General features: G+C 46.8%; 1 protein-coding gene across 1 annotated transcript; it reads left to right on the forward strand.

The window, feature by feature from the left end:
- Nucleotides 1–253: 253 nt before the first annotated feature.
- Nucleotides 254–11072, forward strand: fbxl20 (F-box and leucine-rich repeat protein 20). The gene is made up of 15 exons (XM_076752399.1): nucleotides 254–666; nucleotides 4491–4552; nucleotides 5391–5445; nucleotides 5601–5675; nucleotides 5805–5899; nucleotides 6007–6075; nucleotides 6160–6255; nucleotides 6586–6712; nucleotides 7328–7402; nucleotides 7939–8069; nucleotides 8521–8581; nucleotides 8773–8817; nucleotides 8923–8979; nucleotides 9096–9308; nucleotides 9990–11072. The coding sequence occupies exons 1-15, from the start codon at nucleotides 625–627 to the stop codon at nucleotides 10095–10097; spliced, it is 1311 nt and encodes a 436-aa protein (XP_076608514.1). The 5' UTR covers nucleotides 254–624; the 3' UTR covers nucleotides 10098–11072.
- Nucleotides 11073–14237: the final 3165 nt, after the last annotated feature.

The raw sequence follows: 14237 nt of genomic DNA on the forward strand, positions 1-14237 counted from the left end.
TTGCCTTTGGTGGGGTCAAAATCTACCATCACCTGGGACCTAACTTCTGTAAAATACATTTTACATGTAGCCTACCTCTGAGTCCTGTCCCCTCTAGCCAGGTATGGGTGCTACGAGGGCTGTCAGTAGACTGACACCCCCTCTCTGATATCTATCTTTGCTCCTGAGCTTGCAAAGGGCCCGCACTGCTCGCTTTGTTTAAAGACCCAGCCAACAAGTGATATACACACCTCAGCGCAATTTCGTTATATTTATTATTTCTAAGTAATGTAGGCGTTGTAGCAGCTCCATTTTGGGTTGCCAGATCCTATTCCTGTCGGGCTATTGTGTGGATAGATGGAAAGCCGTGCAGGGGGAGGAGGAGGAGGAGGAGGAGGAGGTGAGGGCGAACTGAGCAGATAAGAGAACTGGCTTACTGGACGCTGGCTGCTAACACACACTATCAGAGACGAGAGGTCTTTACCGTTTGTGTTTCAGTGCGAAAAACGACGACATCGCACCCGCAGGAGCTACCGAGAGGACGGTAGCATGATAGTCGTGGAGGGGAATCGGCAGGAAGAGGGCCCGTATCTGCATTTTACTTCGCCTACACCGCATTCATTGAGTCGGTAACCAGCGTCCGACATGGGGAAGGAGGTAAATGGCGTTTCACGGAGCCGGTTTGAGGTGAGTTGACCATCAATGTTACCTGACAGTTATGGGCACACGTTGAACGCGGCCGTTAGAAACGTTAGGATGGGGCCTTCACGGTGATTGTCGCTGGATTTGTTGTAAAACTCCGCTTATGGGGAGGCTGTGAACGCAGCTTCCGCAGTCAGTGTTTGGGATTAGGTCAAACGCTGTTGTTTTGTTCAAACAGCACACAGCCCGGGCCTGGCTTTTATTTCTCCCAGGATATCACGTCCCTCTAACTCTGTCGTGCTGTTCGTCCGTGAATTGGGATAATTTTTTTTTTTTTTTGGAAAGGTGCTAAAATGTTGTCCTCGTTTCCCTTTGCGCCGTCAAAACAAAGACGCCGAGGCTACATGGAGCACGCCGAGGACAGCTCACATTAACATATTTATCAGGAGAAGGAATTTATTGACTTGACTTTACTGGGAAGCTGTAGCTGTTATATGACCACCCTCACATCTGCTGGGCTGTGATATTTTGCCCTGTATATAAACACGGCTTTTGTTGTCTGAGCCGGGTTGTTGTGCATGCCCATGGCCGATGCGGTTGTGGGGGCCTCGGCTTGTGACTGCTTCATGTACCCCGTATTAGCACACAACTATCAACAAATAGGCCCAAGCTTCCACAATGTAACGCCTACACAGGGCCACATGTATGCACACATAAGCCTCAGTGTTGTTGTTCTGCAGCATTTCCCATAAACTTTATGTCGCAGAGGTGCGCGTAGCTGAATATTTTGGTGAAAACTTGTTCTCAGATGTTATGTTTCCGGCCGGTGACATTGGGCTGTGTAGCCTGAGCACTTGGGGTTGTTTAATCCCCAGCTAGCGTGGGATTTGTGTGTGGTTTTATTTATTTTTAACGGTGCAACAGCTGACGACTCGGAAGATCCAGGCCGTTACCTTCTGGCCCGACAGCTGCGGTAGCTGCTCGTCAAGACACCGGGATTGGGGGGGGGGCGGACAGTACCGGAAGTGGCGCTCCGTAGCCTTCAAAATAAAAGCTAATATTTTTGTTTTGGGGCAGCTGTTGAGGGGTACCTGCCTTATCACCTTTACCTTAAACGGGGATAATTACCAGACCTCCTGACACGGTTTTACGTGAAAGGCAGAGTCAATGGTTATATTTTGATATTCTATATAGATTTATAAAGATTCAGCTCTCTTCACAGCATGGCTTCTTTAAGACATAATTTTCATTCATTTCATTTATATTTTGGGAGCCTGCATTAAGCCACTAAGTATTATAATCAGAATCTGACAAAGGAATAAATCTGAAACATTTACATTTGCTATTTTCCAGTAAAATCTTTGCTGTCAGTGATATCTACAACCAGCATGATACACATGACAGTTTGGTTTACCCTATATTAATTATGTATGGGTCTTTATTGTAAACCTATCTTTGAGATTTGGAAGACTTCAAACAAATGTTAATAAATAGGGTTTTTAGATTTAGTCCCTGTGGAGAATAAGATGTTGGTTGGTGTTTATTTAGGCAAATAAATACAATGTTTGTATGCACTGCAATGGTTATACTAGAAAGGATGACATAATAAAAACACCATACCGCCTGTTGGCTTACTTCACTTGTTAATACCCCAAAATCCATTTGTGTGCCAGGAGTTAGCCGAGAAGGCCAATTGTAAGAAGCCTGAAGCCAAGGAGGAAATAGCTTTTGAAGGTCATCACAAATTCACGGTGGTCAAACCCAGTAGCTGCGTTGTCTGCCAGTGTGCGTTTTACTTTGACAGGCCTTGCCAGAAATGTTCTCCTATATTCTGTGTGGCTTTACTGCTCTGCGGTAGATCCTGATCTGTTGTATACCAGCCCCTAACAAAAGACCTCAGCACTCTAAAAAAGTAGACCGGCCTTAATGGACCCTAACTCTATTTCCCAGTGAAAAGGAATATGTAAATAATCACCATATTGTGGCTGACATTACCACCACTTTGTGTGCAATTAAGTATATGGATATAAGAGTTGTTGAAGCAGTTTGAAGTGCAGACAGTAAAGAAATCTGTTAATTGCCGGCTTGTCTCTCTGGTATTTCATATATCAGTTGTCTTTAACTACATGAATGTAGGGAAGGATAAACTAAATATGTGAACCCAGTTTAGCCGCCGATCTGATGTCGCCTCATACGTTACAGTTACTCATGTCAAACTGATCTAAATTTAATCTGAGGATCGGGTCCTTTCAGGAAACAACATTTAAAAAAAAAAAAAAAAAATCTAAAAATATGATCACTTTTTGTTTTGCTTTACAGCAGCGGTCTCTAGCTGGAGGTTACAGCTCACCCAGCTTTTCACCTCCTGCCAGGCCTGCTTCACTGACTATAGCTGACCAGTGGAGAAAACATAATGCTCACATTCATGCAGCATCAGGTTCATTTTATGTTAGAGTACAAAAGGGGACAGTGTATGCCCGATGACCATGCGCATCTGGTTCTTTGGAAATGGCCCTGGATTATTTGGCCAGAAAGTAACGCCGTGGAAGGCGAGCTGTCAGAGTCAATTTGCCCCAAATCCAAACGCGAAATGTCTGCCTCGTCTTCCTCCCTCAAAATTTTACACGTCTGCGCTGGCAGGCAGCCCCTGCATAGACAGCTGTGTGTGTGTGTGTGTGTGTGTGTGTGTGTGTGTGTGTGTGTGGAGTTTGTATGTTTATCAGAGAGCCATAGAGAGGCTGTGACCCAGAGCTGACTGGATTTTTAAACAGGCAGACCTGTCAGTTTGTTTTTGTGAGCTGATGAATAGGTTTGCTTAAGTGTGTAAGTCCCTCAAAAAAAAAAAAAAAAAATCTATTGAGCTTAAAAGCTATTGTGAATGTGGTTTTAGGATGGACAGCCATAATTAAAATCACACACGGCATTCTCCCTCAGCAGCCATTAATTGTCCCTCGCGTTTAAACACAACGAATAAGCTTTTCGTTTATTTTGGGATGACGGATACTTCATAATCGTACCTGCTCAGAAGTGCAAAGAAGGACTCGCACATTCCTTGCTGATCTCGTCACAGATGTTTGCCTGTTGTAAATAAAACGTGCCTTGCTGCACTTTATTTACACGCGAAAGCCCCCGCCCCTCAATTACGCTGTCCCTGGTTTAGATTTATCTTTCTAAATCTATGAAGGAAAATGGATCGGGCCAGATGTTGCTTCATTCGCCCTGTTGTGACAAAGTGGATGTTCCCAAACACCATCCTGCAGTTTACAATCTATCAGAGAACGATCTCCTGCAAATTATGGGAACCCCAGAGTCCTCAGTAAGTGGGGGGGGGTGTGCATCTAAGTAGCTGGATCCTAATAAAGGTTCACTTACTGTCTCTGTGTGCTCAGGCGTTTTCTGTGGATTAGAGGCTCGTGTTTGCGCTCGCTTTATTTGTGTGGAAATCCATTCGCTGCTCGCAGGAGCCGGAGCAATTTGTCACAAACGATATATTGAAACTAATGCACGGTCTCGGCTCGTGCCGATGTGAACTCATCAGTGTAAACAACTCGGGAAGTAAGGAGAGAATATGCCCGGAGAAAAGATAACGTGAAAGCGCGGCTCTGTCGGCGGCGGCGGTACAAAGTCCCGTCCTGCTGATTTTTGCTTAGAAGGCACAAAATCCAGTCGTCTGCGGCGCTTTATCAGCACTCACCCTCAGTGTTTTCCAAGACGTGACATTGAATCTATCTCAGGTGATGAGATTTCCATCGTTTATCCTTGCTTATATGCTGGGGCCGTCCTTGAGTGAGGTGAGTGGATGGAGGGGGAGGCCCCGGCGACGTTCAGACAGGCTGCCAGGACTAATATTATCCTCTGCACCCTTTCAGATGTTCACGAACAGTGATGAGGCGGTCATCAATAAGAAGCTGCCTAAGGAGCTGTTGCTGCGGTGAGTGACATTTCAGAACACTTCAATCAGACTGTCTGCAGGGTTTATTTTTCTGTTTCATACTCCACGCTCGCCTCACTGCCTTTGCTCCGAATCAGCACATCCAGTCATACACAAAGGCACGATTGGCCTCGCACCACCCTCCTCCCTCCTCAGCTGTCACACAGACACACACACTGTGCGTCTCAGGATCGCATACTCTACGCTCACTTGCCCTTTTAGCAAATATTTCAACTAAACTAACTACCAGGATGCCAATTTCCCCTTGTTCCCCACCCTCCTCTGCTGCCCTAATGCTAAAACTGTAATTAAAAACAGATGCTTGAGGCTATAAAGCATTCAAATTGAGTTCAGGCAAAAAAAAAAAAAAAAAAAAAGGCGAAGAGCCCCTGAGCAAACAGAAAATGAAGGCCATAACTCAAGCCTCGGCCTTGCCAGCCGAGCTGCCTGCGCTGCGGCTGCTGACTCCGTGCTGCTTGGCCGGGTTCGGCGCCCTGATTTGTGAGGCTGGCAGGCGCTGCTGCATCCCCGCTTCCACCCTAACACAGTTTCTGCTGCATTGAGGGATCTTATCGTAAGTTTCCGGCTCCGTTCCTTAGAAGCGGATTGCGTGTCCTCCTCTCCAGGACCCCACTTTGAGTAAACACCACCGTGCTGCAAACCGAGTAAACACATCTATCCTGCTGACAGTCAAAGACAATATTAGCTGATTTACTCACACCCCTGTGCTGCGGGTGGAGGCAGGCGCAGGGCTGAGCCGAGGCCAGAGTCAAGTGTAAAGAGGAAGCTTCTGGCAGCGGGGATCAGGGTCTCTAAACCGTCCCTGTCTGTCTTCCAGAATCTTCTCCTTTCTGGATGTGGTGACACTCTGTCGCTGTGCCCAGGTCTCACGGGTGAGTCTGTGTTCACAAGGTGTGTGTGTGTGTGCGTATGCATGTGTGCGTGAATGTGTTTGTCTGTGTGTTTTTTTTAGTGTGTGTTCTGTGTGTGTACATGTTGCATGTCTAAGACAAATCTTGACCCTGAACGTGTCCCTCCCTGCTCCCAGTCCTGGAACGTCCTGGCCTTGGATGGCAGCAACTGGCAACGAATCGACCTCTTTGACTTTCAGAGGGACATCGAGGTGAGTAAATCTAATCTCCACCTGCTTTACTCTGACCTGCTGCTTCAATCTGTGCTGCCTTCGTCTCCCTTCACACGCCGCTCGTATTAAACCGAGGTGCGGCAGGCTGAGTGGATGTCTCTGTTGCAGGGCCGGGTGGTGGAGAACATCTCAAAGCGATGTGGGGGGTTCCTGAGGAAGCTGAGTCTGCGGGGCTGTCTGGGTGTGGGTGACAGCGCCCTGAGGTGAGTTTGGCAAGAACAGAAGCTGTATTTCACAACCGGGGACGGAGCGGAGAGGTGGTCGGGTTCAGTTTGACGACCATGTTTCTGCTCTCTCTCTCTCTTTGCAGGACTTTCTCGCAGAACTGCAGGAACATCGAGCTGCTTAGTCTGAACGGCTGCACCAAGATCACTGACAGGTACGAGCGTCGATCCGGGATGCCGGTTTATCAAAATGCGACTTCAAACCCTTCAAAGCTCTGATCGATCTCTCCCCTCCGCAGCACGTGTAACAGCCTCAGTAAGTTCTGTCCAAAGCTGAAGCACCTGGACCTCGCCTCCTGTACCTCAATCACCAACCTGTCACTCAAAGCTCTCAGGTGTGTGGAGTCAACACTGTGATGTGTACCGACACATTGGGATTGTTTGGATTCTGTGTGAAACACAAAACAGGATGCGATAATTTGCTTTTTCAGCAGTTCAAAGACAATATATTGAATGTTTTCCCTCATCGGCTTCATTGATTTTTAAAGATCCTTTTTCAGCACCCCCACACATGAGCAGTTGTCCCTCACTATTTGATAACGTATGGTGATTGTACAAAATGTGATATCGGGAATATTTCCCCAGTCTTGTATTCTCTCTCATTGCTGTGTTCTTCTTTTGCACTCTCACCTCTCACCTGTCCTTTTCTAATTTCCTCCTGTCAGCGAGGGTTGTCCCCTGCTGGAGCAGCTCAACATCTCCTGGTGTGATCAGGTCACGAAGGACGGCATCCAGGCCCTGGTGCGCTCCTGCCCCGGACTGAAAGGCCTTTTCCTCAAGGGATGCACACAGGTACGGTTCAGGGCTCAGCACTGGCTGGAGATGCAGACTGGGGCTGATGGTGCAGGTGCTCAGAGGTGGTTTCATTCAGTATAAAACTTAATTGCATGAACCTGAAAGCAACTTGATTTGTAGAATTTACAGTTTGGTCCCATCGGTGACTTCTTAAGTGCACAGTCCCTGTTGCTCAGCACTGCATTTCTGTAGGTGTCACTGTTTTCTTGCCTGTGTCGTCATAGTGGCCATCACTTGTCAAACTCATTACTAAGTTCCTCTTCAGTTGCTGCTACCGCAAACTTCAAAGGCATCACTTCTTTTGCGACAGAGGATGTTTCTGTAGAAAGACACGCCAGACGCTGTTTACAGCCAATGTTAAAGCCTTCTTGTAGCACCATCCTGTTAGAGAATATTTCCGTCATGTGTTGTTTTTCTTAAAGGACAAAACAGATTACATCATACACACTCCGTCTTTCAGCTTTATGGCCATTGAATTGCATTGTGTTAAAATATACTTTACAACCCCGTCTTTCAGCGACAGCGGAGGGGCTCGGTGGGACAATCTTACCGCGCTTTACTCTGCATTTGATGTGATTTCAGATGACTTTCCTCTGTCAATCTCTCCCGCAGCTAGAGGACGAGGCTCTGAAGCATATCGGGGCTCACTGTCCGGAGCTGGTCACACTCAACTTGCAGACGTGCTCGGTAAGTGCGCTTTGTGGCCGCGCGTCATGATGTTTGAAAGGAATGTATCTCTGTAAACATTAGAAAACCCTTGAATCTGGATTTTTGAAGAGGACACAAACCCTGTAGATTGCTTTGCAGGGTTTATAGGTGGTTTATAGCTGAAATATCCAGTAGCCAGCTCAGACAATGCTCACATCTTTTTCTCTCCGAAATGCGGCTGCTTCATCACCACCTGAATGCTCTTCTCATCCTCCGTCTCATCTTGTCCCAGTTGTTCCTCCTCTTTGTTCCACTGCCTTTGTCTCCTCTTCCTTTTCTCTTGCCTGGCTCTGTCTCACCTCCTCTCTCTCTCTCTGCCCGATCTCCACAAAGATTTCATGAACAATGCTTAAAGCAGAAAACGCGGGGAAAAGAAATTGCTCTCATCAGCTGAGCGGTACATTACGCTGGTACATGAATGTATGTGAAGTCTGAAAGAGGAAAGCAGTGGCCGTGGATTTAATTGAAGCCACACACACTCACACTCACACACACTCCCTCTTTTCTGTGAGCAGCAGATCACGGACGAGGGACTCATCACGATTTGCCGGGGTTGTCACCGCCTGCAGTCTCTGTGTGTGTCGGGATGTGCCAATATCACAGACGCCATCCTGCACGCCCTGGGACAGAACTGCCCTCGCCTCAGGTGAATTCACACACCTGAACCTCCCCGTGCACCACTTCCTGGACCCTGCAGAAGACCCTCAGAAACCTCATCCTGTGAAGCGAGCTCTCTTGAGTGCAATGTGTTGAGCTTGTTTTCACGAATGATTGATTGACAGTCCTGATCCTGGCTAACAGATCTCGCTCAAAGAGACTTTTCTTAAATGGGTGAAGCTTAACTTGATTTAGAACAAGTTTTGAGTTATTGCAAAACACAATTTGAAACCTAATTTTTAGATCGAACGGCTTGCATATTAATTAATTTTGCAATTTATTCCTGCATTAAACTTTGGGTTAATAATGGAGATTGTGGAGAGGAATGAATAAATGTTACCTGGAGTCTTGCTACTGTACATCCAGTTCAGGTCCCGTGGAGCGACGGGCTGTAAGTGATGCCATTGTATAAGACTGTGCTCCTCTCGTTCTCCTTTCAGAATATTAGAAGTGGCTCGCTGCTCTCAGCTTACAGACGTGGGCTTCACTACATTAGCAAGGGTGAGTGTGACATCTGTCTCGCGGCTGCGTGCAAAAACAGAGACTCTGCTTGCAGATCTAAATATTTAAAGCTGAGGTCACGTTTGTTTTTGGTGTTCAGCAGCAAAATATTTCAAGGTTTTTGTCCCGAAAATCAAAATCTCCACGAACCAACGTTAGATCACGTCGTTTCTCTCTCGTGTCATTTTCAGAATTGTCACGAGCTTGAGAAGATGGATTTAGAAGAATGTGTGCAGGTAAATAAACAGTCTGAGCTACACAAACACTCTCCGCTGCTGTTGTTGTTGTTGTTGTACAGAGACTGCAGTTGTGGCATTTGTCTCTTTTTATTCTTGCATCAGATCACAGATGGAACACTCATCCAGCTGTCTATCCACTGCCCTCGTTTGCAAGTCCTGGTGAGTGTGCGCCTGCCACTTAAAGCATATTTTGTTCCTGTAGCATTTACAAACACCAGGCAGCAGCTTGCTCTGGCGAACAGTCGAGTAATGGAGCTAATGCTGCGCTCCCGTAGAGCCTGTCTCACTGCGAGCTGATCACGGACGATGGCATCAGACACCTCGGTAGCGGCCCCTGCGCTCACGACCGTCTGGAGGTGATCGAGCTGGACAACTGCCCCCTGATCACAGACGCCTCGCTGGAGCACCTGAAGAGCTGCCACAGTCTGGATCGCATTGAGCTCTACGACTGCCAGCAGATCACCCGCGCCGGCATCAAGAGACTAAGGGTGAGTTGTGTGGGCTAACAACAGTGAGTAAGCGCTGATTCATGTGTAGAATGTGCGATAAACACCCATTTCGTGAACTCAACAAATGCAATGTTAGTGCAAAATGGCTTTTATGGATCCGTATCGCAAATGCATACAGTTTAGCCTCCTTCATCCTGAGTGATGTGAAGGTGGTCTCCAACCCCTCAGTGCTCTCCATCCTTGGCACTGCCTGGTTTTGGGAGTTTAGATGGTCTGTGATGCACAGATAAGCAAACTTAAATCTGGCTATACAAAGACTTAGAAATGTCCTGTTGGCCTCACTGAGGCAGCGACGGAGGAGAGAGAGATGTCACAGAGTCATACATTTTGTCCAAATGAAACTCTGGTGTTGGAGTCAGCGCTCCACCCACAAGAGGTGATGAATCCAAACTAGAGTGTGAAATACAAACTGTTCGAGAGCCGCGAGTGAACAGGCAGGACTGGACTCATCAGCATTCGACCTCATGGCCGTCTGTAACTCTGATAGAAGTCAAACAGGCTGACCAGGTTGGAAAATGTGTCTTTGCTGTCAATAACTTGTATTTATTGAAATGACGTCGTGGCACTGAAGGAAAAACTTTGCGCGTTCAGCCGCTGATGTCACCTCCCAGTTGTATTTGTGTGATCCATCATCACGTTTTCCTTGTTCTCTCCCCACAGACTCATCTGCCTAACATCAAAGTGCATGCATACTTCGCTCCCGTCACTCCACCCCCCTCCGTCGGGGGCAGCCGTCAGAGGTTTTGCCGCTGCTGTGTCCTGCTATGATGTAAAGACAACAACCCCCCCCCCACCCACCTTCGTCCCCTGGGGTCCCTCGTACACGCTCCCCGCAGCCCGTCGCTTGACCCCCGACCTGCTGTCCCCCTCCCGGCCCCCCTGTCACAGAGTACATGCTGGTGTGTCCCCCCCCCCTCCACCCACATCTCCCCTTCGGAGCTGCAGAGAGAGGGAGAGAGCCAAATAACGCTACAGGGTCTCGGGGTAACTTTCCCAACAAACATTCCCGAATCTCTCCACCACACGCACGCAGCACACGCAGCACACGCAGCACAGGCTTTTAGCTGATTTGCACACACTCACATACACAGATTAGCTCCGAGAAGAATGTCCTGGTCTGCGTTCGGTGGACAAACCAGTATTACAAAGAGGGTTATGGAAAACTCAGATGTGATCACCACAGTTAAGGGATTTAGCTCCTCATCAAGAATCTTTGATTATTGAAAACTGTCTTTCCGTAGTGGAGGGGAGCTCCACTCTTTGCTTGTTTAGCACTGTGAGACAGATTGCAATTACAGCCTCTAAACAGGATGATTGAAAATGCTAAAAAAAAAGCCCTCTTACCCTCTCACATGTACTTCCCTCCATATTGAAGGTCACTTAACAGCTACCTCTAGACGGGAACTGCACGCGAGTAAGACCTGTGTTCGCTTTGTTCTGCAGGCTGTTGACGTCAAAACTGCCGACACCCCCAACACACACACACACACACACACACACACATAAAAAAGCAGCAGAAAGCCTATTTTGTGAATTTTTTTTAAAGCATACCTGCAGCTGTTTGCACTTATAGTAAAGCAATGATGAGACACTTTACAAAGACGGCCGTCTCCGAATTTAAGGCTGGCATCTTACTAACAACCCGAACGCGAATCTCCACTCACACGCACACACTGAGCTTGCTACACCTGTACCCTCACCTCTCTCTGTCTCTCTGTTACAATCAGAAGCTTCAATGTACTGAAGAAGAAGAAGAAGAAAAAAAAAAAGACAAAGTTCAATATTTTTCTAAAAACGGACACCAATTAAGACTCTCAAGTGGGGACTCGAGAAGATGCCAAATGTTGCATGTAACACCTCTAGTTTTTTAAAATCTAATTGTAAATACGCGAGGAGTGTGGAGTCCCGAGAGTCGAAGCCAGCGAGACAACAGGAGAGATGAGACGGAGCAGAGATGTCCGTCCATCTGGAGGAACTGCGGCGACGCTCGCGCCTGCTTCTTTAAGCACAGGTGCGCGTCACAGTACGTGCTGGACCTTCGCACGGGGACGACGAGCCGGTACTTAATCTGGACTTTGACGGCAGAACTGATGCTGGGCTGTGAAAGCTAATGTCAACCACAGAGAAGTTCTAAAGACGCTCAAGAAAAAAAAACAAAAAGTCTGACATCACTACGTGGATCCACGCTGTCAGACCAGGACAATGGAAAGAAAAAGCCAACTGAAAACAATCAGAGTTCGTCTATTTTTCAGTTAGTTTGGTTTCATTTAAGTTGCTCTTGATTTCGCATCGGTGACGGTTCTGACGAGGAACTGGTGAACCACGCGCGGCGGCGGCGGCGAGAGGGCTCGCCCGATGTCGGAGCAGCATCGGCGACTCCTCAACTCCCACGAGGCCTTGCAGGGGACGGAGTGACAGCGTGTTGCGCCCTGCCACCTGTGACCTCCTCCGTCTGTCTGGGACCGGCGACGCCGCTGGAGGTAAAAGTCCAGATCAGACGGGTGGAGTCACTGCGAGAGGACGTCGACTGAATCTTGAGCGCACAATTCGGGCCTGCTGACAGATGTGATGGACGTTTTTGTCACAACGGAGGGCTATAAAGGACTTCAGCCCCCCGCCCTATGAAGTATTGAAGCCTTTTCTTATGGATTCTCTTCTTCTGCACTTGCACCTGCTTTATTCTGTGTCTCTTTTTCTTCCCATTTCATTTTATAAATGTGTCTTTTACTGCTTTTTTTTATTTTTTTCTTTCTGATTTCCTCCAGATCTCCACCTTTTTTCTCCTCTTTTGCATTTCTGTTTTGGTGTGGTTTGGATTGCGCCTGCTTTGTGTTTTTGAAGTCACGAGTTCAGTGTCTCCAAGTTGAGTTCGAGTCCTCTTCCAGTCCTCAGTTTTGATCTGATGGTGTTTGTGTTTTTATTAAGAGTTTATTGTTACTAAATGTCCAGAGTGTAGCCTTTGTCCAGGGGAAGTGCTGGCGCCAGTGCAATTGTAATAAATGTTCAAATTTGAGTTGGGTTTTTTTAAAATGTGAGTTGAGGAGGAGTTCATGATGACGTGTATGTATGATGTTGGTTCTACTCATTGAATGTTTCCATCAAGGAGAAGTCCTCAGGATGGCTGTTCAGGCATCGTGTGCCGCTTTAGCTGAATCAGATTTTTCTCCCGTAAGCGTGCTTTCCGCTCCATTTTTAGGCCTTGCTTTTCCCAAATAACCCCTCCCACGATGCACCCTGCCCAAGCACATCAAACAAGACAGAAGTGGGTAAACCCAGTGTGGAATGTCGATCACTAGCAAATGTCCCCGTTCTGGTTTAAGATGCACGCCAACAGGCAAAGCGCCGAGCGATGGTTTGATTCCATTCACTCTGAGATTTGACAGCTACGGCGGGCAGGATAATTCAAGCTGAGATGAATCCAGTGTAATCCAGTCTGATCTGTTTTGTTTGACTGGGGTTTTACGGGGGATTAGGGAACAACTAAGAGTCAAAATGGCGGCGATATTTAATGTGCTCTGTCACTGCGCTCCAGAGTTAAGACAGTCAACTGGAGACTAAAGGAAAAGTTAATGGATTTTGGGCTGCGAGCCTGCTTGTGACACCTGCTTGCCCTCTTCCTGCAATCTAAGCTGCCCGGGCTGAGTCATGAGTGCAGCTAACAACCTGTGCTTTTCAGGCAAACCCTTTGGATGGATTACAGGTAGTAACGCTCATCCCGCTGATGGTTTTATATGTACAAAAGAAACAAGCCGTCATCAGTCTTTTCACGGTATAGAATACACTACAGGCTCCACGAAGCAGAGCACCAGACGTATTTTTCCTCACAGTATCAAACACCTCTGTGTCCTTCTGTCAGACTATCCACCAGTTTACACGGACGCGGAGCTGCGGCGCTCTGGATCGGTTTGTTTAGCACACAGTCGGTCCCAAACACTGGAGTGAGGTTGAGGATGAGGACGGAGGGCAAGAGGTGACTCTACAGTGTGTGTTCATGGTAGATTGACGCCTGAGAAATTTCAAAAACAATTTTGACAATGACTGTAGTTCATATAATTACTGTAAATCTTTTCCTTTTTTCTTTTCTTTTTTTTTTTTTTTTTTTTTTTTTTTTACAATTAACCGATATAAATGAATATGTACGTATGAATAAATATATACCTATATTATTAAGACTTGTCTGGTTTTCTCTCTTGTGTTGAGCTCTCATGGGTAGTGGTTGTTCAGCTCTGTTCGAGCAGCAGATGGCAGCGATGAGCCAGTTGTGGTGACTCCATCACTGCTGGTCTGACATCAGCGCTCAGCTGGTTGCAGGATTCAGCATCTATTAGCCATTCAATGAGTCTAATTGATTTGCTTTAGCCAGGAGCTAAAAGGGGTTAACCACCAGTTCCCAGACTGAAACACATTTTTGTTTCCTGAAAGGAAATAAAAGCTTGAAGTAATAGTTTGTTTTCACAAAATTTCAGGCATTATCAGAAACATAGGCCTGTAATTCTTTATTCTGAAGAAGTGAAGTAAACTGGGCTCCTGTGCAGGAAGAGCACAGGTGTTACGATTAACATGAGTGATTGCTCTGTCCCAGGAAGCTGTGACGGTGAGCCAGCATTCACAATACCAGGACCGTGGAACTGGAGCAGCTTAATGGCATTCAGTCGTCCTTAATTTTATGAACATGTGTGCCAAAATAGGAAACTTTTCACTTAAAAACACCCAGATGAAGCTCTTCAGCAGCTGTCCATGGTGTCTGTGGAAATGAGAAGGAGAAAACTGTCATTTTTATGGTCCACATTACTACATTATTAATGTTTGTAAATGTAGTTATTCTTTCAAAACACCACTTTTGCTGTTTTTGTAAAAAAAAATTGCTGCTTATGTTGAATTAGATGCTAAGATTTCCACAAACTTCCT

This window comes from Chaetodon auriga, chromosome 16 (genome assembly GCF_051107435.1).
Source record: "Chaetodon auriga isolate fChaAug3 chromosome 16, fChaAug3.hap1, whole genome shotgun sequence".
NCBI lineage: Eukaryota > Metazoa > Chordata > Actinopteri > Chaetodontiformes > Chaetodontidae > Chaetodon > Chaetodon auriga.